This window comes from Pogoniulus pusillus, chromosome 35 (assembly GCF_015220805.1).
Source record: "Pogoniulus pusillus isolate bPogPus1 chromosome 35, bPogPus1.pri, whole genome shotgun sequence".
Classification (NCBI taxonomy): Eukaryota; Metazoa; Chordata; class Aves; order Piciformes; family Lybiidae; genus Pogoniulus; species Pogoniulus pusillus.
In genome coordinates, this window is record NC_087298.1 from 11,234,050 (window position 1) to 11,261,590 (window position 27,541).

Below are 27,541 nucleotides of genomic sequence, written 5' to 3' on the forward strand. Positions count from 1 at the left end.
TAAGCTCCGTGGTTCAGTTTGGCAAGGCTCAGCCTGCCCGGGTCCAGGCTCACTTCCAGCACTAAAGGGTGGTTCTCTGCTTCAGAGCATCTTGCTCTGAACATCTGGAGCTCTACTGAGTACCAAAGTGCACAACAGCTCCACTTTCCTTGCTTCTGCTCCATCCTTTCCCCCACCTCATAGCTGAATTAATGTGGAAGCTGAGCAGCCCTGCAGATGAGCTTTCCAGCACCCAAGTGCCACAAGCCCAAGCTCTACCCTGAGGTTTTCTCCTCAGCCCTCCACACCAAGATGGCTCAGGATCAAGGGCTTCATATGCACAGAGGCTTTTAATCAGGCCTTGGAACATTTTCTACCCCAGGAGGTAAATACAGAATCCAGGTTTTGTGGATTAAAGGGAATGAGAGGGAAAATAGACCTGGCTGCCAAAATGATCTCAGGATAGAAGTGGGACTACATGCTCAGCCAAGGGGGTATCTGCTGACACACTCAGAATTGAACCCAACACCAAATTTTGGTTGGAAAAGAATTTTCCTGCATTGGGCTGGTGACAATCACCAAGCCAGGGAGCACTGAAGCAGGACACAGCTGCTGGGACCACCTGAGAGGGAAGCTTTTGTTCCTATTGCTTCCTCCCCCCCCCCCCCCCCCCCCCCCCCCTTCCACCATTGCTGCAAATTTGCCCAGCGCTGCTCAGGGGAGAGGTGAAAATGGAGAGCTGAGCACATGGAGGCATAACAGCTCCTGACACGGAATCTCAGCTTGGAGGGGCTGGAAGGAAGCTCTGGGGATCTGCCAGTCCAACCTCCCTGCTGAAGCAGGGCACCCACAGCAGCTTGCCCAGGATCACAATAGCCAGGTAGGGCTGGAAGCTCTGCAGAGAAGGAGACTCCACAACCTCTCTGGGCAGCCTGCTCCAGCCCTCCAGCATCCTTACACCAAACAAGTTTCTCTTCCTGATCAGAAGGAACCTCCTGGGTTCCAGTTTGTACCCACTGTCCCTTAGCCTGCCACTGGGCACCACTGACAAGAGTCTGGCCCCATCCTCCTGCCCCCCACACTTCAGCTCTTGCTGAGCATTGCTCAGATCCCCTCTGGGGCTGCTCTTCCCCAAGGCTCTCAGCCTTTGCTCCTCACATTGCTGCTCCAGGCCCTTCATCTGCAGAAGGATCATTATATTTACCTGGAGTACTGCATCCAGCTCTGGAGCCCCTGGGACAAGAGGGATATGGAGATGCTGGAGAGTGTCCAGAGCAGGGCCAGGAGGATGCTCAGAGGCTGCAGCAGCTCTGCTGTGAGCACAGACTGAAAGAGTTGGGGCTGTGCAGGCTGCAGCAGAGGAGGCTCCCAGGGGACCTTCTTGTGGCCTGCCAGCATCTGAAGGGGGCTCCAAAAAAGCTGGGGAGGGACTTTTGGGGCTGTGAGGGAGTGGCAGGAGTGGGGGGAATGGAGCAAAGGTGGAGGTGGGGAGAGTGAGGCTGGAGGGGAGGAGGAAGTTGTTGAGCAGGAGAGTGGTGAGAGGCTGGAATGGGTTGCCCAGGGAGGTGGTTGAGGCCCCATGGCTGGAGGTGTTTGAGGCCAGGCTGGCTGAGGCTGTGTGCAGCCTGCTCTAGGGTAGGGTGTCCCTGGGCATGGCAGGGGGGTTGGCACTGCCTGCTCCTTGTGCTCCCTTCCAACCCTGATTGATTCTAGGATTCTATGATCTGCAATTGTCTCAACACTGCAATCATCCAGGGCAGATGATTTGGGTTTAACTCTTCAAGAAAACCTCCCTGCAGCATCTCCCATCTCAAATTCAGTCTTCACAAAGTCTTGCATCTGAACAAAAAGCCTTGAACACAACACCCCACATAGCTGCCAGAACAAAGCTAATTAGACATTACTTTCCAGGCCAAGAAAGGGACCTGGATTTGTACTCCTCTCCCCCCAACCATGGCCTGAAGAGTAGCCAGGTGGGGTTGGGCTTTGCTGCCAGGCAGCCAGCAACAGAACAACAGGACACAGCCTCAAGTTGTGCCAGGGCAGGTCTAGGCTGGATATTAGGAGGAAGTTGTTGGCAGAGAGAGTGATTGGCATTGGAATGGGCTGCCCAGGGAGGTGGTGGAGTCTCTGTGCCTGGAGGTGTTGCAGCCAAGCCTGGCTGGGGCACTTAGTGCCATGGTGTGGTTGGTTGGGCAGGGCTGGGTGCTAGGTTGTGCTGGCTGAGCTTGGGGCTCTCTTCCACCCTGCTTGATTCTATGACTAGAGCTGGGTACTAGGTTGGACTGGCTCAGCTTGAAGGTCTCTTCCAACCTGCTTGATTCCATGAGAAGCCACCAAGGCAGAGTAATGGAGGCAGAGGCAGCACAGCCAGCAGGAGCTCAGCATCCAGCCCAGCTCCAACATCAGCTGAGCTGGAAAGAAGGCAAACATCATTTGTAGATAAATTTGCTTATGGAAAGCATCGAAGAGCAGGGAGGAAAAAAAAACCCCAACCCTCAGTGATGTTTGCAGACATTCCAGAGCAGAGAACAGTGCACAGAGCTAATATTCACCACAGATCCTCTCATCCCCCCACACACTTCACTTTGGTGGCCAAGGCTCTGTTTGCTCAAGCAGCCTTGACCTGCTGAACCAAAGCCAGTGTGGGGCTACGTGTGGAGAACAATGAGCCCAGGCTTAGAGGCTCCTTTAGTTCTTCTCTTGCCTCCCCCTCTCCATGTTCTTGGAGGGAACAGCAAAACACACAGAGCCACACAAACACCCATCCAAATCTTCTGCACAACTCATTAGGAATCCCCTCAACATCCAGCTGCCCTCCCCAGGGTGATGTATTTATTGGGGAACATATACATTTGATCCTGCTTGGTTCTATCCAAGCACTACACCTGCAAGGCTGGGGGATGTCTGGAGTGGGCTAGGATTTTCCTCTGGGCTTTGGCAAGCAGCCCAAACTGCTGGGGAGTGGGGTGGGGGGAGAGAACCACAAAGCAACTAAAAATAATGAAATAAACTGAAAGAATACTAAGACTGAAATCAAAAAGGTCTCCCCATGTGTAAGGAACTTGTGTTGGTGCCTAAATGACAGAGGAATGTTGAACACAAAGGCAGCTAAGAGGCTCCTAAGTCAGGATGGGGTTTTCTACCCTGGGTTTACTCTGTCCTCACCTCTGTGAAAGGTTGGGTAGAAGAAGGGAGGTTGTAGCCAGGTGGGGTTGGGCTCTTCTCACAGGAGACCAACAACAGAACAAGAGGGCACAGGCTCAAGCTGTGCCAGGGCAGCTCTAGGCTGGATGTGAGGAGGAAGTTGTTGTCAGAGAGAGTGATTGGCATTGGAATGGGCTGCCCAGGGAGGTGGTGGAGTCTTTGTGGCTGGAGATGTTGAAGCCAAGCCTGGCTGGGGCACTTAGTGCCATGGTGTGGTTGGTTGGGCAGGGCTGGGTGCTAGGTTGTGCTGGCTGAGCTTGGAGCTCTCTGCCAACCTGCTTGATTCTATGATTCCATGATCATCTACTTCAACCTTCCCTCTCACAGGCAGGGATGCTTCTTAAGTAGGTTTGGTTCCTGCTGATTCTGCAAAGTCCACCCTAGAGAGATGCCAAGCTTCAAGCACTGTCCTCTAAAGCCAAAGCAAGAGCCATAAAGACCACATTTCCAAAGCCTTGGGAATCATTTTGGTTGGAAAAGACCAAACCCTTGAGCCAGCACTGCCAGGGCACTGCTAAACCATGGCCCTCAGCATCACATCTCCACAGCTTTTTTAACCCCTTCAGGGATGGGATCTCCACCACTGCTCTGGGCAGCCTGGACCAGGCCTTGACAATCCTTCTGGGGAAGAAATTCTTGTCAGTGTCCAGCTTAAACCTTCATCAGTGCAACCTGAGGCCATTTGCTCTCGTTCTGTCTCTTGTTCCTTGGGAGAAGAGGCCAATGCCCACCTCACTCCAAGCTCCCTCCAGGCAGCTGTAAAGAGCCAGAAGGTCTCCCCTGAGCCTCCAAGCTAAACACCCCCAGCTCCCTCAGCTGCTCCTCCCCTGCCCTGCTCTCCAGACCCCTTCCCCAGCTTGGTTGCCCTTTTCTGGACACACTCCAGTCCCTCACTGTCCTTCTTGGAGTACTCAAGGTGCAGCCTGACCTCACCATGCAGGACAAACACCAAATCATTTGCACCATCACTCTGAGCACCACCAGGCCAACAAGGACACAAGGCCACCTCCCAGTCTGCCCACCATCCTCTTCCTCATCACAGTGACTTTGCCATCAATTTGCCTCAGATGAGCCTGAATTTTCCTTTGCTCCAACACCACAAATTGCTGAAGCTTTTTGCACACAGAATCATAGAATTAAGCAGGTTGGAAGAGAGCTCCAAGCTCAGCCTGCACAACCTAGCACCCAGCCCTGCCCAGACCATGGCACTAAGTGCCCCAGCCAGGCTTGGCTTCAGCACCTCCAGAGATGGAAGAAGTTGTTTTGTTTGGGTTTTTCCCTCCCTATCTCCAGGATTCTGTGTCAGAAATTCACTTTTATGCAAGTAAGACTAATTGGTGTCACCTCCCCCCCCAAAAAAGGCTCCCAGGTTAGCAGGGGAGGGGAACTATGTCCCTGTAGGGGCTGATGGCTCTCTGCTCTCAATCATCACTTCTCCACATGGTGCAGCTACCCTGCCAAGAAAGTTCAGCTGGAAACTTCTCCCCATTAACACCAAGGTTTGGCTTCTCCCCCACGCTCAAGCTGAGGCAAATCATCTTGCCCAAGCACATCCATTTGTTCTCTTCCTCGGTGCCTTTCTCACATGGCTTCAGGTCCCTTTGTGATGCCTTTTCTGCTCCTGGAGCCCTGTCCTGCTGCCTGCTCCCTTCAGACAACCGAGTCCACAACGCTGCTGGAAACCTTGGCATCATGTCACAGGAGAGGAGCAGGTTTCCAGCATTACATCACCCTGTCTGGGCTCAGCAATCAGCCTTCTGCTCCTCAGAGTTTCCATGGAAGAAGCTGAGACCCCTCCCCTCCTTCCTCCCACTATCCTAAGGGGGGTGAGGGGGGAGTAAGCAAACTACAAACGAAGCCATCAGTGAAAGAGTAATGGCACTACACTTAGCAGCATCCATCACTGGGAAGGAGCCTGCCTGGGCTGCTGCCTGCCAGCATTTAGCTGCACCACTCAGCCAGGGGAATTTCAGGAGCAACCAGACACAACTCTGCTCCCCACATCCCAAGGTGGATGGAAATTGTTTTGAAGGATGAGCTTTCCCTTCCAAAGAACCTTCAAGTTTTCCTCCTCAGCAGTTGCAAGTGATTACCCTGCTCTGCAGGAGGCACAGCCCAGGCCAGAGAAAGCTGGGCAGCAGCCCACCTGTCCTCTCCATGCCAGGGCCCATGAGAGCAGTGACACAAAGCTGCGTGCCAGTGCTTAGCATCCCCCTCCACTGGCACTCCTCCCCCCACAGCTCCCATGCAGCATCCTTGCCCATGCCCTCCAAAACAGCAAAAGCTCATCCAAACCATCTAGCCTGCAAGTGTCCCTGGTAAGACAACCAACAGGCTCCAAACTGCTCATCTGAGTCATAATCATAGATTCAAGCAGGCTGGAAGAGAGCTCCAGGCTCAGCCAGCCCAGCCTAGCACCCAGCCCTGCCCAACCAACCACACCATGGCACTAAGTGCCCCAGCCAGGCTTGGCTGCAACACCTCCAGCCACACAGACTCCACCACCTCCCTGGGCAGCCCATTCCAATGCCAATCACTCTCTCTGGGAAGAAATAAGAAACCACTTGTTCAGTTCCCACTCTGGTAGCTCCATGAAACACAGAATCAAACATGCAGGTGGGCAAAGCCCCTCAGGAGCACCAAGTCCAACCTACAACCCTGCTCTACAAGGTTCACCTTAAACCATAGCCCCAAGCACCACATCCAAACCACCCTGAAACACAGCCAGGCTGGGGGACTCCACCACCTCCCTGGGCAGCTCATGCCAGTCCCTGACCACTCTCTCCATGAAAAACCTTTTCCTCATGTCCAGTCTAAACCTCCCCAGCCTCAGCTTGAGGCCATTTCCCCTTCTTCTGTCTCCAGCTGCCTGTGAGCAGAGCCCAGCAGCAGCCCCTCCACAATGCCCCTTTAAGTAGTTGTAGACAGCAATGAGGTCTCCCAACCATCTTTATCCATGAAGATTTCAGAAGACAGAACTTACAGCAATGCTAAGAGATGGGTTAAAGACTTTCCCAGCCAAGATATTTGGGGTTTTAAGACTTCATTTCAAGTAAAGAAGTCAAGGAGTAAATCAGATAGCTGCAGACAGCAATGAGGTCACCCTCAGCCTCCTCTTCCTCACACTAACCATCCCCAGCTCCCTCAGTTGCTCTTCATCAGATTTATTCTCCAGGCTCTTCCCCAGGTTTGTTGCCCTCCTCTGGACCTGCTCCAGCACCTCCACATCTCTCTTGTATTGCAGTGCCCAACACTGAACACAGCACTTAAAGGTCCCTTCCCAGCCAGACTACTCTATGAAGCAAAGAAAACTCCAACAAACCCCAAAGAAAGAAAGAAATAACTGAAAAAGTTAGAAACACAAAATCTGTGTAGTTTGTAATCATGACTAACAAGGCTACATCATCACAGGCAACCCTGACCCAGCCACCAAGCTTGCCTGTGATCCAGATGGCCAAACTGCCAATCAGCCAAACAGATCTGCCTGGAGAACAAAGAGTTTCAGCAACAGTGGAGGCAAAAATTCATCTCCCAAACTCTCCCTTTTCCACGCTGCCACCTGGCAGTGAGAGGCCAGCTGAAAGGCTGCCAGTTGAGCTCTGAAACCAACCCCCACCTGAAGCACAGAGCAACCTTTACAAGCTGCTTTGCAATTCTGGATCTGATCCTGCTCCTCTCCTGGCCCAGACATGCTGATAAAACCAGATGACGTCCCTGGGTACTTGTGTAAGAAGATGCTGCACAGGAGGCTCTGCCAGCTGCAGCCAAAATGAGCCAAAAAGAACCTGATGGGTTCAACACCAATGCTCATGAGAAGCTTCACTGAGCTCAGTGGAGGCATTATGGTGCCTCTGGCCTGAAGATCTGGGGGGCCTTGGTGCTCCTCCTGTGCAAGATGCTGCTGCAGAGGAGGCTTTGCCAAATGAGCCAAAAGAACCTAATGGGTTCAAGACTATGCCTGTGAGAAGCTTCACTGAGCTCAGTGGAGGCATTATGGTGCCTCTGGCCTGAAGATCTGGGGGGCCTTGGTGCTCCTCCTGTGCAAGATGCTGCTGCAGAGGAGGCTTTGCCAAATGAGCCAAAAGAACCTAATGGGTTCAAGACTATGCCTGTGAGAAGCTTCATTGAGCTCAGTGGAAGCATTATGGTGCCTTTGGTCTGAAGATCTGGGGGACCTTGGTTCTCCTCCTGTGCAAGATGCTGCTGCAGAGGAGGCTTTGCCAAATGAGCCAAAAGAACCTAATGGGTTCAAGACTATGCCTGTGAGAAGCTTCATTGAGCTCAGTGGAAGCATTATGGTGCCTTTGGTCTGAAGATCTGGGGGACCTTGGTGCTCCTCCTGTGCAAGATGCTGCTGCACAGGAGGCTTTGCCAAATGAGCCAAAAGAACCTGATGGGTTCAAGACCATGCCCATGAGAAGCTTCACTGAGCTCAGTGGAGGCATTATGAAGCCTTTTCTCTGAATCATATAATCAACCAGGTTGGAAGAGACCTCCAAGATCATCTGGGGGACCCTGGTGCTCCTCCTGCGCAAGATGCTGCTGCAGAGGAGGCTTTGCCAGCTGCAGCCAAATATCACATTGGGGTTCTGAGCAGCCTCCAACTGCCTCGCTTGGGCTCTGGACTATCAATTGCAACCCCATCCAAAGGCTTCCTCTTCAATAACTGGGAGACATTTTCTAGGCAGCATCACTCCTCTGGAAGAGCTCAGCTCTGTGATTTCATCCCTGTGCCTCCAGTGCACCATTTCTGCTAAAGAAGATCCCTTGAAAACAAAAACCACAAAGGCAGGAGGAATGACGAGAAAAGCAGCAGCTAAAACCAGAGAATTATTAAGGGGCTGGGGAAAGCTGCAGACATCTTCCATAAAGAAACCTTAAGGCTGGCTCAGAAGGGTTTATTTTCCATCATCTCACACCTTGGTAGATGCTGCTGGTGTAAAACATCAGGCTCCTTGCGCTCCCTGAAAGGCTCTACAGCAAAAGAGGTGAAATCAGATTTGGCAGGGCCAGGAGAGCAGGCAGCCAGGGCTGTAAATGAGCTGCTTTGAGCTGTCTCCTGAGGTAGGGAAGAACACAGGGAGCATGGAGCTGTGGTGCATCTTGACAGAGGGATTCAGGTTGCTAAAATCCCTTATTAATTAACAGCAAAAAGAACCACACTTTTTGAAGGTCAGCAAAATATCTTCCTAAGTGTGAGCCCTGCCCAGCTCCTTCCTGACCCTCTGGGTGAAGCTCACACCTTGAAGAAGAGCTTCCCAGGGCCCAGAGAGAGGTGGTGAATGGTGCCACAGGCAGTAGGCAGCTAGCACAAGTGGTGTGCCCCAAGGATCAGTGCTGGGCACAGTCCTGCTCAGTATCTTTACTGATGATCTGGACCAGGGGAATGAATCCAGCATCAGGAAGTTTGCAGATGACACCAAGCCAGGAGCAGCTGTGGAGTTGCTGGAGGGTTGGAGAGCCCTGCAGAGGGACCTGGCCAGGCTGGGTGGGTGGGCAGAGGCCAATGGGATGAGACTGAACAAGGCCAAGTGCAGGGTTCTGCACTTTGGCCACAACAACCCCAAGCAGCACTACAGGCTGGGGCCAGAGTAGCTGAGAGCAGCCAGGCAGAGAGGGAGCTGGGGGTGCTGGGAGAGAGGAGCTGCAGAGGAGGCAGCAGTGCCCAGGTGGGCAGCAGAGCCAATGGCATCCTGGGCTGGCTCAGGAGCAGTGTGGGCAGCAGCACAAGGGAGGTTCTTCTGCCCCTGTGCTCAGCACTGCTCAGGACACCCCTGGAGTGCTGTGTCCAGTTCTGGGCTCCTGAATTGCAGAGAGATGCTGAGGTGCTGGAAGGTGTTTGGAGAAGGGCAGCAAGGCTGGGGAGGGGCCTGGAGCACAGCCCTGTGAGGAGAGGCTGAGGGAGCTGGGGGGGTGCAGCCTGCAGCAGAGGAGGCTCAGGGCAGAGCTCATTGCTGTCTGCAGCTGCCTGCAGGGAGGCTGTAGCCAGGTGGGGTTGGGCTCTGCTGCCAGGCAGACAGCAACAGAACAAGGGGACACAGCTTCAAGCTGTGCCAGGGGAGGTCTAGGCTGGATGTTGTTAGGAAGTTGTTGTCAGAGAGAGTGATTGGCATTGGAATGGGCTGCCCAGGGAGGTGGTGGAGTCTCTGTGCCTGGAGGTATTGAAGCCAAGGCTGGCTGGGGCACTTAGTGCCATGGTGTGGTTGGTTGGGCAGGGCTGGGTTCTAGGTTGTGCTGGCTGAGTTTGGAGCTCTCTTCCAACCTGCTTGATTCTATGATTCTATGTTGCAGCTGCCACCTGCCTGGCCTTCCCTGCAGCCCATGGTAGCAGCAGCACAGCACAGCTCAGCCATCCTCCTGCAGTAGCAGAGAGAGGCTATTTGACATCTTGCCTGCAAAAGCAGAGCCCTAAATCTCTCCATCCTCAAACAAAATCCCCTGAGACACACTGGGATAGAAACTGGTTTTCATTTGTACACCTTTGGCTAAAGCAAAAGGTATTGATCCAATCTTCCAACTTCAGAGGGCTGCCCAGAAAAAACAATGGAGAGACATTTTACACATCAGAGCACTCTTCCAGAGCTGGAAATGCTACAGCCAAGAGCATGGGAAGGAAGGGAGGGAGAAAACTCTGACGATAGTGAAATGAAATCTGGAGATTATCAACCACAGTGATAATTGGAGGGGTGAGGGGGGGTGAGGTTAAGTGTAAACAAGGCAGATGATGAAAGGAGAGTTGGCATTTCAACCCAAGAGCAGCACAGCACCTGAATGTCTCTGCTGAGTGCACTGAAGAGTCTATTCTGCTTTGTCTTGGTGAGCCTTGAAACATTCAGCAGCCCTAAGAGCACCTCTGGCATCTTGCCTGGGCTGCTCTCTGGCTCACCCCAGCACAAATTGTTTTCCCTCCATTTCTGATGTCTTGATTTCACTACTGGGCTTCAAAAAACAAAACAACACCAAAAAAAAACTAAGCCACTCCACCCCCCCAAAAAAACAAAGAAACATCAGCACAAAGGAGGAAAGAAAATAAAAATGTGGGGACACAGCAGCTGAGAGCAGCCAGGCAGAGAGGGAGCTGGGGGTGCTGGGAGAGTGGAGCTGAAGAGGAGGCAGCAGTGCCCAGGTGGGCAGCAGAGCCAATGGCATCCTGGGCTGGCTCAGGAGCAGTGTGGGCAGCAGGACAAGGGAGGTTCTTGTGCTCCTCTGCTCAGCACTGCTCAGGACACACCTGGAGTGCTGTGTCCAGTTCTGGGCTCCTCAAGGAGCTAGAAGGTGTTTGGAGAAGGGCAGCAAGGCTGGGGAGGGGCCTGGAGCACAGCCCTGTGAGGAGAGGCTGAGGGAGCTGGGGGGGTGCAGCCTGCAGCAGAGGAGGCTCAGGGCAGAGCTCATTGCTGCCTGCAGCTGCCTGCAGGGAGGCTGTAGCCAGGTGGGGTTGGGCTCTGCTGCCAGGCACCCAGCAACAGAAGCAGGGGACACAGCCTGAAGCTGTGCCAGGGCAGGTTCAGGCTGGATGTTGTTAGGAAGTTGTTGTCAGAGAGAGTGATTGGCATTGGAATGGGCTGCCCAGGGAGGTGGTGGAGTCTCTGTGCCTGGAGGTATTGAAGCCAAGCCTGGCTGGGGCACTTAGTGCCATGGTCTGGTTGGTTGGGCAGGGCTGGGTGCTAGGTTGTGCTGGCTGAGCTTGGAGCTCTCTGCCAACCTAGCTGATTCTATGAAAAAGCCTCATCCTTGCAGCACCATCCCGAGCTCTGCATCAGCCCAGAACAAGCTTTGGCAGAAGCTAACATCAAGGACTTTGTCAGCCCCTCATGGTTTGACTCTGCTGGCAGAGCTGTGTCTGCAGCTTCACAGATTGCACCAGGTTAGAAGAGACCCTTCAGAGGTCATCCTGTCCAACCCCCACTGCAGTCAGCAAGGACATCTCCAACTAGATCAGGCTGCCAAGGGCCAGGTGGCTGAGACCTTCTTCTTTTGCACCTTTTTGGCAGGACCAGAGGAAGCCACCTGGGTTTACAGTGTTAACTGGAGCACTGAGCCAGCTATTGTACTAGGTGGACAACATAAGTTCCCCATGGCTCCAAAATGAACTGAAAGTAAAGATAGTAACTTTATCTGTCTATATAATTTCTTTTCCATGCACTGTGCTCTCCCACTCATGGAAAAACTCATTTCATCCACCCCAACACTGCACACCAATGCTCTTTCCAGAGGGCCCAAATATCAGTCCCCTTGTGGGACAGCCCTGCAAGAGTTTCAAGGGGTGAACCAAAAAGAATTTACAGCAAAGGTGCCCTCAAGTTACATCCTCAGCAGTCTGACCAAAGCCTACTCATTTTGTCACCAGGGTCTACACCACAACCTTCCTGATCCTGGGCTGGAAGGGACCTCCAAAGCTCAGCCAGTCCAACCCCCCTGCAGTCAGAGCAGGTTGCTCAAAGCCCTGTCAAGCCTCACCTTGAATATCTCCAGGGATGGAGCCTCAACTACCTCCCTGGGCAACCTGTTCCAGTGTTCCACCACCTTCTCAGTGCAGAACTTGTTCCTAACATCCAACCTAAATCTCCTCTCTCATTTCAAACCCTTGCCTTCATCCTGTCCCTGCAGGCCTTTGCAAACAGTCCCTCTGCAGCCTTCTTGTAGCCACCTTTGGGTACTGGAAGGTCACTATTAGGTTTCCCTGAATCCTTCTCTTCTCCAAGCTGAACACCTCCATCTCCCTCAGCCTGTCCTCATAGCAGATGTATTGCAGCCCATGATCATTTTCCTGGCCCTCCTCTGGCCCCTCTCCATCATGTCTATGTCCTTCCTGTGTTGAGGTCTCCAGAGCTGGATGCTGTCCAGCTGTCCAAGACTCCTCTAGCCAGGCGCTTCTACCAGCACAGCAGCCTCACACAACAGCCTCCTCCTGACAAATGCAAAGACAAAATGGAGCAGCCAACAGAAATATGGAATACATCATGAGCTGGGGCTTTGCCAAGGTCTGAACTAACTGCATTTTATACCTCAGCCCATGGTTGTGAAGTTCTGGTTTAGGGAGCGATGCTGAGCAGCAAACTAGGGCTGGGCCACACACTGCTTGCAGAAACCCAACCTTCTTTCCATGGGATGATGTGAAAGGTGTCAAAACAGCAGTGCAAAAGGAGTTAAATTCACCTAATCCAGCTCAGAGACAGTTCCATTTACCTGCCACAGACGTTGTGCAGCACTTTCCATGCATAAAGACCCTCCAGCTGTGGCTTATGAGACTTCTCTGCTCGCTGCTGTAACACAGCCACACTTCTGGGACTGAAATGCTGCACCAGTGACCTTATTGAGCCAGGACCTGAACTCTGTTTCAACCCACATCTGCTAAATCAGAACAACTGCTTCAGCCCAAGGCTGCCTGCACTGCTTTTTTGCACCAGACCACCAAGGCAAGCAGCAAGGTGGAAAACTCAAGTCACGGGGAGGTGCCACCACAACGGTCCTGGGACATGGTGGTCAGATGGATTGCATGCTGCAATGGCTAAACAACTCAAAAGCTGTGCCAGGTTTTGGCTGGGGCTGGGAGAGAAACCATATTCACTCTTGAGTGCTCACCCTGATGGGCTTGGTGATCTTTGAGGGTCTCTTTCAAACCAAACAGTTCTGTGGCTCTATGAGCCTAAGCTTTAGGGAGACAGATGCTGTCCTCTGAGGCCAGCAAGGACTTTTGCATGGAGCAGCAATTCCTTTGCATGAGCATCTTCACCAGTCAGGCTCAGATGAATCAGAGAATCAAGCAGGTTGGAAGAGAGCTCCTATCTCAGCCAGCACAACCTAGCACCCAGCCCTGCCCAACCAACCAGACCATGGCACTTAAGTGCCCCAGCCAGGCTTGGCTTCAACACCTCCAGCCACAGCCACTCCACCACCTCCCTGAGGAGCCCATTTCAATGCAAATCACTCTCTCTGACAACAACTTCCTTCTAATATCCAGGCTAACCCTGCCCTGGTACAGTTTCAGTCTGTGTCCCCTTGTTCTGGTGCTGGCTGCCTGGCAGCAGAGCCCAACCCCACCTGGCGACAGCCTCCCTTCAGGGAGGCCCTGAGCCTCCTCTTCTGCAGGCTGAACACCCCCAGCTCCCTCAGGGCTGTGCTCCAGACCCCTCCCCAGCCTTGCTGCCCTTTTCTGGACACCTTCCAGTACCTCAACACCTTTCTTAAATGGAAGGGCCCAGAACTGGACACAAAGCCCTGGATCAGCAGAGAGGCTGGCACAGCAGAGATGGGCTCACCCTTCCAGCTTCTCATTATCCACTCAAGAACTGATGAGATCACCAAATCACAGAACTGTCAGGGCTGGAAGGGACCTCAATGAACATCCAGTTGCAACCCCCTACCATGAGCAGGGACACCTCACACTAGATCAGGTTGCTGAAAGTCACATCCAGCCTGGTCTTAAAACCCCCAGGGATGAGGCTTCCACCACCTCCCTGGGCAAACCTGTCTCACCACCCTCATCCTGCATCAAGTAAGGTGCTGGAGAGGCAGCTTCTAGGGCAGCTTGTTCTGGTGGGAGGTGTCCCTGCCTATGGCAGGGGATTGGAACTGGATGACCTTTGAGTTCCCTTCCAACCTAAACCATTCTGTGCTGCTCCTGCAGAGCAGGGAGAGGAGCGGAGCCACCACATCACCCCCCAGGTATGTTCTGCAAACCCTCCCTGGCTGTCACACAGAAAGGGACTTTCCCAGACTTCATCCTCCTTCTCACTCCCACATCTCCCCATTAGCCTGACTTGGTTTCTAGTGGCTGTTTGAAACCAAAGCACATCACTAGAGACAGTTAATCCTCCTCAGCCCAGAGAAATTCACATGTCCTCTGACTTCCTTCCAGCGCTGCTGTAGCCACAGGAACTCTGCTTACTCCAGCCTGCAAGCAGAGAGGCTGTGTTTATCCTGCTCCCTGGGCCACTTCTTTTCTCTTCCCCTCTCTCTCACTGCAAGCAGCCTTTTTGCTGTCTCACAACAGCATCCTCTCAGGCACAGCTTGAAACCAGCTGCTGCTTCCCAACCCCGGCGCGAGAGCCTGTCCTAACATCTGTCAACTTCTGTCCTGCACAACAGAGACTCAGCACAAAACCTAACTTGTGGAACCTCAGCTCCAGCCTTTGGCCCCTTTTCAGGTGTCCCCAGCATTCCCTCAGCTTTCCACACAGGGAGCTACACAACCATCCAGCTAATTGAATTTCAATGAGAAGAAGTAGAGTTGGTTCCCCTCCACACCCCACCACTGGAAGAATGTGGTGCTAGAGAAGTATCTTCAAACTCCTCAAAACCTTTCCTGCCAGGCATTTTTTTCTGCCCATCTGGACACTTGATGGACCAACAGAGCAGAACTCTTCCATTGCCACCCAACCCAGACCCAGAGCAGAGCTGCTCCCTCTTGCCACCCCAGCCAGACCCAGAGCAGAGCTGTTCCCTCTTCCCACCCCAGCCAGACCCAGAGCAGAGCTGTTCCCTTTTCCCACCCCAGCCAGACCCAGAGCAGAGCTGTTCCCTTTTCCCACCCCAGCCAGACCCAGAGCAGAGCTGCTCCCTTTTCCCACCCCAGCCAGACCCAGAGCAGAGCTGTTCCCTTTTCCCACCCCAGCCAGACCCAGAGCAGACCTGTTCCTTTTCCCACCCCAGCCAAACCTGGAGCTAAACTAATCACAACTTCCTAAACCAACCAAAACAGCCTTTGGTATTTTATTTGACTTCAGTCCTGAGAAGGAGGATCTGAGCTCCCACCACATACAGCTCTTGCTGATTCATAACCCATCTAAGCCCTTCCCAATGCTCCTTCCCATCCAACTGCCAGCAAAAGCTACACATGCAACAGAAGACAGTGAGGAACATCTTAGCTGAGGATAGCAGCAGCTTTGTGCCACCCTTTTGCCCAGCACTGATCAGCTTTCCAGGAACATGTAACTTTGAAGGGTTTAGACCCAATTCCCATTGTTCTCAGCCACATCTTTCCCAAAACACTTTCTGCTTAGGCTTGCAGAAAGAAGAAAGGAGGACCAAAAGGAAACAAAGTTGTTGAGATATGAAGGAAATTAGGTTCTAGTCCACTGCCTTCATGAAGCCTATTAATTACGTGCCAGTTTAGAGCTGCTGGTGTCTTGATTGGGGGGGAGAGACACTGAAAAGCCTTTGTCTGCTGAGGAGGACAAAAGAAAAAAGGACCAACAGCAGAAGCAGAGAGGGGTTTTCATAGGCCTGCTGTATAATATCAGGACATCTGGTAGGAGACAAAGGAGGGGGGGAGGAATTCTTGCTAATGATCCAATTCTCAGTAAGTGCCTGCAATGATCTTGTGGCTGCGTCTTGCACCCACAACAGGCTGCAGGCTCCAGTGGAGGGGAATGTTTGCTCCCTTTTACCACACCTCCCCTCCAAGATCAAGGAGCTTCCAAAAGTCCTCTGAACCTACACCCCCAGAAAAGTCCTTTTCAGTCCTTGGGAAGGGCTGAGTGGAGCTGGCAGAGCATTGTCACCTCTGTCTGTCCTCCTCCGCTCCATGCTGCTGAGACCCCACCTGGAGTACTGCATCCAGTTCTGGAGCTCCTGGGACAAGAGGGATGAGAAGGTGCTGGAAGGTGCCCAGAGAAGGGCCTCAAGGATGAGCAGAGGACTGGAGCTGCTTTGCTATGAGGAGAGATTGAGGGAGTTTGGGCTGTGCAGTCTGGAGAGGAGAAGGGTCCCAGGTGACCTTCTTGTGGCCTTGCAGTATTTTAGAGGGGGCTACAAGAAAGCTGGGGAGGGACTTCTTAGGCTGCCAGGGAGTGATAGGACTGGGGGGGATGGAACAAAGCTGGAAATGGGGAGATTCAGATTGGATGTTAGGAAGAAGTTCCTCAGCATGAGGGTGGTGAGAGCCTGGAAGGGGTTGCCCAGGAAGATGGTGGAAGCCTCATCCCTGGAGGTGTTTAAGGCCAGGCTGGATGAGGCTCTGGCCAGCCTGACCTAGTAGCTTGAGGTGTCCCTGCCCATGGCAGAGGGGTTGGAACTGGCTCATCCTTGTGGTCTCTTCCAACCCTGACTCATTCTATGATTCTTTTCAGGCAGCCCTAAAGCCAGGTGAGCACTAAAAGCCACCTGGGAGCATCTCAAGCTTCAGGAGTAGCAATGAGAACTGAGTTACTCAGCCAAATGAAGAAGAATGAAGTGCAAGAGACTCATCCAGCTTGGATGTGATACCAAAACTCTTTAAGTGGGTCTGCCAGCAGCTTCCTGTCATGCAGCAAACCCAGCACCTGCCCTCCTTTTGGCAGAGGCTCCAACACTTGCAAAAGCCCCTCCAGTGCCCATTCACCCCATTCCATTCCAATTGTCCAGCTGCCCAGGGAATGCTGATGCCTTTCATACAATGTAGAGATCCAACTCTAACTCCAGAAGTGGGATGCTGGCAGCAGCACTCAGTTCATGCATTCTTGCTCTGTTTACAGCACCCCAGTTCCCAGATGTTGGTAATGTTAACCAGACTGGAACTTTCCTTCCAAGTGACAGCAAGAGCTGACTTTGCTACGGCTTTAATTATCAACCAGTAGATGCTCCCCAGCCCTTGGCTGGGTCAGGGAGGCCCAGGAGATGCAGCTCTTCCTCCACACAACCACAATAAAAGTAAGGAGATAGGGATCAATAGGTCTTGCTTTACACTCCATTGCACTGGGGCTGATTTCAGGGAAGCAACTGTAGATCAGGGCCAAGATTCCCATCCCCATGAAAGCCTCAGAAGTGCAGCAGAGCAGAGCAGTTGAGCTTGCTGGTGAAATGCATACATTAAAAGGGGCTGCTGAACGATGGGAAGAGCTGCTGCCATATGTACCTTATCTATAAATAATCCCCTATCTCTTTGCTCAGATCAGAGGAGCTCATGGGAACATTCCACCCCTCATGCTTCTGCTCTTCTGCTTTGCTTTGATCAGAGCAGTTGCTGCGTGGGAGGTGACAGGGCTGCCAAGCAAGCTGTCAAGGAGAGTCCCTTTCTGTCACAGTGCAGGCAAGCAAGAATCAGTGGCCAGAACACAGGGAAAGAGCAGGTTTCTGCAGCCCCAGAGTGAACTGTGACTTGCAAAGCAGCTGCTTTGCTCAGCCCTCATTTGCTGCCCCTGCAACTTCATCTAAATCATAAACCAGGAATGAGCAAAAGCCTCTGTGAGCCCTTCTCATGCCCCCGTGCTCAGCACTGCTCAGGACACACCTGGAGTGCTGTGTCCTCAATTCAGGAAAGATGTTGAGGTATTGAAGGTGTTGAGAGAAGGGCAGCAAGGCTGGGGAGGGGCCTGGAGCACAGCCCTGAGAGGAGAGGCTGAGGGAGCTGGGGGTGTGCAGCCTGCAGCAGAGGAGGCTCAGGGCAGAGCTCATTACTGTCTGCAGCTGCCTGCAGGGAGGCTGTAGCCAGGTGGGGTTGGGCTCTGCTGCCAGGCAAGCAGCAACAAGAACAAGGGGACACAGCCTCAGGCTGTGCCAGGGCAGGTTCAGGCTGGATGTTAGGAGGAAGTTGTTGTCAGAGAGTGATTGGCATTGGAATGGGCTGCCCAGGGAAGTGGTGGAGTCTTTGTGGCTGGAGGTGTTGCAGCCAAGCCTGGCTGGGGCACTCAGTGCCATGGTCTGGTTGGTTGGGCAGGGCTGGGTGCTAGGTTGTGCTGGCTGAGCTTGGAGCTCTCTGCCAACCTGCCTGATTCTATTCTATTCTAAATGAGCCAAGAGCACGACAGCTACAGACCTGCAAAATCCCAGCACTGGGGCTGGTCTAGGACCCCAACAAGACCATGAAACCAGAGAGGTTCACTCCACCAGACCATCTGGGCCACTCTTCCCAGCATTACTACAGGAAACATTTGCATGGTCAAGATAAAAACTTAAAGAGCTATTAAATGCCACAGGACAAGGTCCAAAACAAATTCCAGCAACAGGCTGCCAATACTTCACCAACCAGAACCCAACTCATCACTTCTGTGGTCCACCTCCAGAGCTGGTTCCCTGTGAGGAGGTCTTACCTCAAAGACTTCCTCATCCAATATCCTTGTTCCAAAGACAATGATGCCGTTGACGTCGATGATGGGGTGATCACTTCGGTCCAAGAACTTGGTTATCTTCTTTTTACAGTCCAAAATCAAGGTGACATTTTTCTTCTGCACACTAAGGGCTACCCTGTGCCACCTAGAAGGACACAGCCACAAAAGTGTTAAAACAGAGCCTTGGGATTTCAAGCAGCAGCTAACAACGAGGCTCTCACAAACTGATGCTCTGCAGACCTTTGATATCAGCAAACAGGAAAATCATCCCAGGGCAGAGCTAAAGGCTTCATCTGAGACAGATCAGATCACCCTGATCACTCCTTTGCCCACCCACCTTGTGTCCTGCAAGAGGCTCTGTAGGGATCTCTGCAAGACAAAGGGATTGCTTGTGGCCCTCTGCAGCAGGTCAGTGGTGTCCCTATGCTTGGGTCAGATGATTCCCACTGACTAATCTGGGAGTCACAAATCTCACATGTATGATATTTATTCAAAGGGTAAAGCTCAAGAAAGGGACACCTGGGATTAGTCCCAGGTGGGGATGGACATTTGGTTAGTACCACATACACTTCCTGCAGAAGAGTGTGGCCAGCAGGTCAAGAGAGGCTCTCCTCCTCATCCTCCTCCTCCTCTACTCTGCCCTGGTCAGATCGCATCTGGAGTACTGGGTCCAGTTCTGGGCTCCCCACTTCAAGACAGACAGAAAACTACTGGGGAAGAGTCCAATGGAGGCTACAAAGATGCTGAAGGGCCTGGAGCATTACTGTGAGGAGGAGAGGCTGAGAGCCCTGAGGCTGCTGAGCCTGAGAAGAGATCTGCTCAATCCTCGTTGTCATCTGAAGGGCAGGAGGCAAGAGGATGTGGCCAGACTCTTGTCAGTGGTACCCAAGGGCAGGGGGCACAAACTGGAATCCAAGAGGTTTCATCTGACCAGGAGGAGAAACTTCTTCAGTGTGAGGGTGCTGGAGCCCTGAAGCAGGCTGCTCAGAGAGGTTTTGGAGTCCCCTTGTGTGGAGAGCTTCCAACCCCAGCTGGGCATGGTGATCGTGGGCAAGCTGCTGTGGGGGGCCCTGCTTTAGCAAGGGGGTACCCAGAGATAGTGGGCACAAACTGGAACCCAAGAGGTTCCATCTGACCAGGAGGAGAAACCTCTCCAGCATAAGGGTGCTGGAGCTCTGCAGCAGGCTGCTCAGAGAGGTTTTGGAGTCTCCTTATGTGAGAGCTTCCAACCCCAGCTGGGCATAGTGATCATGGGCAAGCTGCTGTGGGGGCCCCTGCTTTATAGCAAGGGGTTTGGGACTGGCTGATCTCCAGAGCTCCCTTCCAAACCCTCCCATGCTGGGATGTATGCACGACTCCTACTTCACCCAAGGTTCAGCATGCTGCTATCAAGACACACAACGAATTGGTTTTGCCTTGGTGCACAAAAGGTCACTTACTTGCCATCTGCAAGGTTAATGCCTCTAAAGAGAGGGTAGTCTTCTGGGCCTGGCTTTCCTGTATGGTCTTCATACAGGAATACAGGAGATCTACCCATCTCCACACCAATTTGCTGGATCCCTTGCTCATTGTAAATTGAGATCAAGAAGGACTGACCTCCTTTCTTCGCTTTTACAGTGGTTAAAATGGAGAAGTCCTCTGGGAAAGGGGAAGCTGGAGTGGAAAAAAAGCAAGGAGGTTAATCAGGTGTCCTTGAAAACACATCCCTACAGAAACACTCCTAATGCCCCATGGGGAAGCCTCTGGTTTATCCTTCCAGATGTGTGCACATCAGCAACTCTATTTACACAGAGCCAGGAGAAGGTCTGATTTCCCCCCAAAGCCTTCAGCAGTACAGGGTTGGGATGGGCTGCAACCCAATGCAGATCACAGAATCTCTTAGATTGGAGAAGATCTTCAAGCTCATAGAGTCCAATCTTTAGCTTCACACTGAGAAGTCCCTGACTAAACCAAATCCCTTAGCACAACATCTCCTCACTAGGAATTGCTATGGCTGGAAGGGACCACCAGGGTCAGCCAGCCCAACCTTCATCCCAGCAGCCTTCATCACCAGACCACAGCCTCATGCACCACAGCCACTCTCCTTTGAAACACCCCCAGGGATGGAGACTCCACCACCAACCTGGGCAGCCTGTTCTAGTGCCTGACCACCTGTTCAGGAAAGAACTTCCTCCCAACATCCAACCTAAACCTCTCCTGATGCAGCTTGAGGCCATTTCTCCTTCTCCTATCATCAGTAATTCAGGAGATGAGACCAGCTCCAGCCTCACTACAACCTCCTTTTAGGTAGTTGTAGAGGGCAATAAGGTTCCCTCTCAGCTTCCTCTTCTCCAGACTAAACACCCCCTGCTCCCTCAGCTGCTCCCCATAGGCCATGTATGCCAGACCTCTCCCCAGCCTCACTGCCCTTCTCTGCACCTGCTCCAGCACTCAATGTCCCTCCTATGCTGTGGTGACCCAAACTGGACACAGTACTTGAGGTGTGGCCTCCTGAGTGCTGAGTACAGGGGCATGAGCACCTCCTACTCCTGCTGCTCACACTGTTTCTGATCCAGGCCAGGATGCTGTTGTCCTTCTTGGCCACCCAAGCACACTGCTGGCTCACGTTCAGATGTCTGGCCACCAACACCCCCAGGTCCTTTTCTGCCAGGCAGCTCTCCAGCCACTCTAGATAGAACCAAAGCTGCTCTAGATCAGTGCCCCCTCAAGGACTACCTGCTCTGATGGCACATGAAAGTCCCAAGCACAGAGCTCAGCACCTCTGATCACTCTGCTATGATCAAAAAGCCACTGAGGCAGGGAGGGAAGGGGAGGGAGGAGAGGCCACTGAGGCAGGGATGGAAAGGGAAGGGAGGAGAGGCCACTGAGGCAGGGATGGAAAGGGAAGGGAGGAGAGGCCACTGAGGCAGGGATGGAAAGGGAAGGGAGGAGAGGCCACTGAGGCAGGGATGGAAAGGGAAGGGAGGAGAGGCCACTGAGGCAGGGATGGAAAGGGAAGGGAGGAGAGGCCACTGAGGCAGGGATGGAAAGGGAAGGGAGGAGAGGCCACTGAGGCAGGGATGGAAAGGGAAGGGAGGAGAGGCCACTGAGGCAGGGATGGAAAGGGAAGGGAGGAGAGGCCACTGAGGCAGGGATGGAAAGGGAAGGGAGGAGAGGCCACTGAGGCAGGGATGGAAAGGGAAGGGAGGAGAGGCCACTGAGGCAGGGATGGAAAGGGAAGGGAGGAGAGGCCACTGAGGCAGGGATGGAAAGGGAAGGGAGGAGAGGCCACTGAGGCAGGGATGGAAAGGGAAGGGAGGAGAGGCCACTGAGGCAGGGATGGAAAGGGAAGGGAGGAAGGGCCACTGAGGCAGGGATGGAGGGAAGGGAGGAAGGGCCACTGAGGCAGGGATGGAAAGGGAAGGGAGGAGAGGCCACTGAGGCAGGGATGGAAAGGGAAGGGAGGAGAGGCCACTGAGGCAGGGATGGAGGGAAGGGAAGGGAGGAACAGCCACTGAGGCTGGTGCTATCTGAGGATACCTGCAGAGGCACACAGCACCTGCATCAAGTTAATCCTCTCCACCCTCCTTAAACAACATCTGGAGAGTCTGAGAAGAAGACTCCCAGGCAGTCATTACACACCATGGATCTCCCCCTAGCACACAGAGCCAGCTCCTCAGCAAGTGCAAGCCTCCCAACTGCATCTCCCATAGGATGCACCGAGCTTCATCTCCCTCCTGCTCTACACAGACCCTCCTGCAGAGCTGAAACAAGCCTTCCTGGTTCCAATTACAGGCTGCAGTTTTGGACCTTTTATGTGAACTAGCTCATGTCCAAAATTTCATTAGGAAGCCACAATGCACTACCTTTCAACTTGCCCAAGCTGCCAACTCATTAAAAAGCTGCTTTTAAATCCTTTTTTCATCCTTCACTCCCCCCCCCCCCCCCCCCTCCAAACCTTCCTTTCATTATTATTAAAATGCATCCATGGTGCTGGGGGAGTTTCTCAACCCAAATAATCATCATGGATGAATTATAGCTGACATTACTCTGTTACTGCTCTGCTGTCCTGGCAAAAAACATAACAATGCCTTCACTGTCATAGCTAGAAGTGACCCAGGCTAGGGCATGAGGTATGAAACTCAGCAATACTGATAAATACATCAGCATCAAATAGATGTAGCACAGAGAAATTGACCCAAATCCCCTTCAAGACAATGGAGATGCCACCACCACCATCACCCCCAACAGAGAGCTTGGGATTAAGCCCTCACCACTCTGTTTGCTTCTTCAAATGAGCTCATGCTGAGAGATGTTGCACGTCCAGCTCTTCACTTAATGATGCTGGATGTGGCTCAGCATCTTTTTTCCCCCATTACCCCCCTGGTCAAATACATTCAAACTCACCATGTGCATCCTCCTGCAAGGCAGCAAAGGGTTAAGACCCCAATTCTGCAGATGGAGCCATGGAAAGAGGTGAGGACATCCAGGGTGGGCAGAGATTCCTCTACCCCTACACAGCTCCCCTAATGCCATTAGCTTCACTTGTGCAGGTTGCATCTGAAACCAGTATGCCCCAAATAAGCAAACCAGGAGAGTCAGGATGAGTTTCTGCTCTCCTGAGCACCATGACCAGGAATTACTGCCAGGACCAGAAAGTGGTAGTGAATGGTGCCACATCCAGTGGGCAGCTGGCACTGGTGGTGTGCCCCAAGGATCAGTGCTGGGCAGAGTCCTTCATTGATGATCTGGACCAAGGGATTGCTCCAGCATCAGTAAGTATGCAGATGACACCAAGCTAGGAGCAGCTGTGGAGCTGGTGGAGGGTAGCAGAGCCCTGCAGAGGGACCTGGCCAGGCTGCATGGGTGGGCAGAGGCCAAGGGGATGAGAGTGAACAAGGCCAAGGGCAGGGTTCTACACTTTGGCCACAACAACCCCAAGCAGCATTACAGGCTGGGGACAGAGGGGCTGAGAGCAGCCAGGCAGAGAGGGAGCTGGGGGTGCTGGGAGAGAGGAGCTGCAGAGGAGGCAGCAGTGCCCAGGTGGGCAGCAGAGCCAATGGCATCCTGGGCTGGCTCAGGAGCAGTGTGGGCAGCAGGACAAGGGAGGTTCTTGTGCCCCTGTGCTCAGCACTGCTCAGGCCACCCCTGGAGTGCTGTGTCCAGTTCTGGGCTCCTGAATTCAAGAGAGATGTTGCCAAGCCTGGCTGGGGCACTTAGTGCCATGGTCTAGTTGGTTGGGCAGGGCTAGGTTGGACTGGATGAGCTTGGAGATTCTCTTCTAACCTGGCTGATTGAATCAAAGGCTTTTAGTCTCATGAGCATAAACACAGGGATTAGCTGGGACATTCTTGTTAACTCAGATCCTGCAGGTGTATGCCAACAGCCTACAATGAAGCTCCCTGATGCCAGTCTGGAGAGACAGAAAAGCTTCAGCTGCTCAACAGCAGAAATCAAAACGAAGGAGCTGCTCCTGTTCCTGACACACAAATCAGAGCTGTCCTGGGAGGTGCTGGCATATCCAGAGCCACTTTTCAAAGGACAGAACATATCCTTCAGAGTCATCAACTTGTGTCCTTTTTGTTCATCTGAGAAGGCTGAGTTTTGGAATGGCTTCTTTTCCTCAGAGATGACTGCTCAAGCTCTAACAGAGCTTTTGGAGCTCTTAAATATACATATATATATATGCAGACACCCACAAGGAGCATGGAGAGCACAGAGCTTGCTAGAAGAATGCAAATGACATTTTGCTGCCTGCCACTGAAAAACAACTTTGCCTTTCTTGCAGTTTTTGAATGGGAAGCAGAACTTATTTAGGGAGCAAACACAAAGAGCATCTCAGCAGATTTTCTCACTCATGTGGGCTGGGAGTGGGGGGGGGGAACCCAGACCACAACCAGACAAGCTTTTATACATAGAGATAGAGAGAGATATCTCTTGCTTTGCTGGCTGGGGCTGCAGAGTGCAAAGCCCATCAAATTACAGGCTCAAGAAAAGCACCAGCTTCTAATTAGCAGCAAATGTGATGCACAGCATGCCTAGGGTGCTCCAGAGCAGAGAGGGAAAGTCTCAGCTCATCCACTTGGTGATGTGAGCTCACTAAAGCCACATTTCCCCTGGTGTCTTGGTGCTGCAGTTGTTATCCTCATCTCCTCTCTCAGCCATTTGGTGGTGGGAGCTGAAGTCCCGTCTAGATCTAGAGATGCACTGAGGGAACATCTGGTGTGCTGATGGAAAGCACTGAGGTGGGGGCTTCTTCACTTTGCTCTTCCCTTCCTTCTTCTGCAAGCAGCAGAGAAGCCTCAATAACTTCAGATGCCTCCAGAGCTGGACAGGGCTGCTTCAATTACTCCCTGGTTGTCAGATGATGAAATGATTGCGAAGTGGTTTGATGGCACCAAGGAAACACTACTAAGATTGAGTCTGTTTCCACTCTGTGATTGGTTTTGGTTTGAACAGACCTTTAAGATCAAGTCCAACCATTCAAACACTGTTCCTGATGCAGGCAAGGATGCTATTGGCTCTCCTGGCCACTTGAGCACACTGCTGGCTCATCTTCAGCCACTATCTACCAGCACCCTCGGCTCCCTTTCTGCCTGGCTGCTCTCCAGCCACTGTCCCCAGCCTATAGTGCAGCTACAGTGAGGCCAGCAGGACAAGGGAGGTTCTTCTGCCCCTGTGCTCAGCACTGCTCAGGACACACCTTTAGTGCTGTGTCCAGTTCTGGGCTCCTGAATTGCAGAGAGATGCTGAGGTGCTGGAAGGTGTTGAGAGAAGGGCAGCAAGGCTGGGGAGGGGCCTGGAGCACAGCCCTGTGAGGAGAGGCTGAGGGAGCTGGGGGGGTGCAGCCTGCAGCAGAGGAGGCTCAGGGCAGAGCTCATTGCTGTCTGCAGCTGCCTGCAGGGAGGCTGTAGCCAGCTGGGGTTGGGCTCTGCTGCCAGGCAGCCAGCAACAGAACAAGGGGACACAGCCTCAAGCTGTGCCAGGGCAGGTCTAGGCTGGATGTGAGGAGGAAGTTGTTGTCAGAGAGAGTGATTGGCATTGGAATGGGCTGCCCAGGGAGGTGGTGGAGTCTTTGTGGCTGGAGGTGTTGAAGCCAAGCCTGGCTGGGGCACTTGGTGCCATGGTCTGGTTGGTTGGGCAGGGCTGGGTGCTAGGTTGGGCTGTTTGAGCTTGGAGCTCTCTTCCAACCTGCCTGACTCTATGATTCTTTAATTCACCTGCTTATTGCCACAGCAGGACAACAAAGAAGGCTGAAAACAACCTTAGTGAAGGAAAGCCAGCTCAGGAGGATGCAAGCACATCAGCAGTCCAGCCCCCAAGCCCTCACTTGGGCCACTGAGAGGCCAAGTCTGATGGGTACAGCATGTTAATTAAAGAGCACTGGTAGTGACATGCCACATTACCCTCGATTTAGCTAATGCATTTGGTGTCATTAATTCCCTCTCAAACACCAAGGGAGAACGTGTGGGTCTGGCTGCTTGGCTTAAGCCCTCTGCTGCTTCATGGACAAGCTACAAGCAGCCCTCTTCTGGTCAAGCCAGAGGGGTTGTGAACCCAGGTGAACCTCAGCAGGTTCAACAAGACCAAATTCAGGGTCCTGCACCTGGACCAGAACAATCCTCATTATCAGGATTAACAGGCTGGGGATGAGGTGACAGAAAGCTGCTCTGTGGAAAAGGACTTGGGAGCTGGACAGGAGCCAGCAATGGGCACTAGCAGCCCAGAAGGCAAATGGCAGCCTGGGCTGCATCAAAAGAAGTGTGGCCAGAGATTCAAAGAGGGAATCCTGCACCTCTGCCCTGTGGAGACCTCTCCTGAAGTGCTGTGTCCAGCTCTGGTGCTCTCAACACAAGGAGGACTTGGATCTGATGGAGCAGGTCTAGAGGAGGGCCACAAAACTGATCAAGGGGCTGGAGCAGCTCTGCTACGAGGACAGGCTGAGGGAGCTGGGGGTGTGCAGCCTGGAGAAGAGAAGGCTCCAGGGGGACCTCATAGTGGCCAGCCTGATCCAGGGTAGGGTGTCCATGCCCACAGCAGGGGGGGCTGGAACTAGATGATCTTTGTGGTCCCTTCCAACCCTGATTCTATAGTAGTGACTTTCCAGGACCTGAAGGTGGCTACAAGAAGGCTGCAGAGGGACTCTTTGCAAAGCTCTGTAGTGACAGCACGAAGGCAATGGTTTGAGATGAGAGAAGAGCAGATTTAGGTTGGATGTTAGGAACAAGTTCTGCATCATGAGGATGCTGGAACACTGGAACAGGTTGCCCAGGGAGGTAGTATTCAAGGTGAGGCTCGACAGGGCTCTGGGCAACCTAGCTACTGAATGATGTCTCTGCTGGCTGCCAGGGGGGTTGAACTGGATGAGCTTTGGTGGTCTCTTGCAATTCAGAATCACAGAATATCAGGAGCTGGATGGGATCTCAAAAGCTTACCTAGTTCAACTCAAACCATTCCATGATTCTAGAATTGATTAACCTCCCTCAAAGAGACTTCTCTCAAACCCAGGAGGTCCTACCATGCATTCCTGCTCTCCCCATGAAAAATGAGGGTACAGCAGTGCTCCTGAATGGCTTTGGGAGGAAGCCTTCTGGAGGTGGCTGCATGTTGAAGACTGAAGCTCCCCAGCAGCAAGCAGTTTGGGTCCATAATGTGTCCAGTCTTTTTACAGGCATGTTTTACTCTACCATGAAGGTGGTGAAAGCCTGGAATGGGTTGCCCAGGGAGGTGGTGGAAGCCTTATGCCTGGAAGTGTTTAAGGCCAGGCTGGATGAGGCTTTGGCCAGCCTGATCTAGTGTGAGGTGTCCTTGCCCATGGCAGGAGGGTTGGAACTGGCTGGTCCTTGTGGTCTTTTCCAACCCTGACTGATTCTACAATAGGGATTGCTTGAAGCTCCAGAGCATCCTCAGGGACAAATCCAGCAGCCAGTAGCCCCCGTGCTGCTCTTCAAGGGCTTTGTGAACTCCTACATCTGAGTTGGCTTTGTCTAATGAACCTCCAGTTCCTTCCAACAACATTCCCTGGGCCATCTGCTCATGTGGGGCAGCCTGGTATTTTTAGCTGGTGATTATTTGTGGCAAGAGATGAGACAGCACAGCCACAGAAGCAGACCCCACTGTGCTTGGCACTCCCCAGACAGAACAAAACACGGGCTGCATTCCTCTGCATCTTCCAATCCTCTCTCCCCAGCTGGATGTCAGGGTGTGATAATGAGGCAGCAGAAGCTTTCTCCTCCAGGAGGAAGCAGATTGGCTGCATGCTCTGCAGAGAGCCCCCATCCCCAGCACCATGTGCAGAGGCAGATGCTCAAGGAACAACTCACTGCAATGTTATCTTACGGCTGGCAATC

The 27,541-nt window shown here is 52.8% G+C and overlaps 1 protein-coding gene across 2 annotated transcripts in view; it reads right to left on the reverse strand.

Moving 5' to 3' along the window:
* COL5A1 (collagen type V alpha 1 chain) overlaps positions 1 to 27,541 on the reverse strand; it is a 213,993-nt gene that overhangs the window by 133,359 nt on the left and 53,093 nt on the right. For both annotated transcript variants that reach the window (XM_064171508.1, XM_064171507.1), the window contains exons 3-4: positions 19,652 to 19,865; positions 18,195 to 18,357 (exon numbers count right to left, since the gene is read on the reverse strand). In XM_064171508.1, coding sequence (XP_064027578.1) covers positions 18,195 to 18,357; positions 19,652 to 19,865 — 377 coding nt within the window. The remainder of the gene's footprint in view (positions 1 to 18,194; positions 18,358 to 19,651; positions 19,866 to 27,541) is intronic.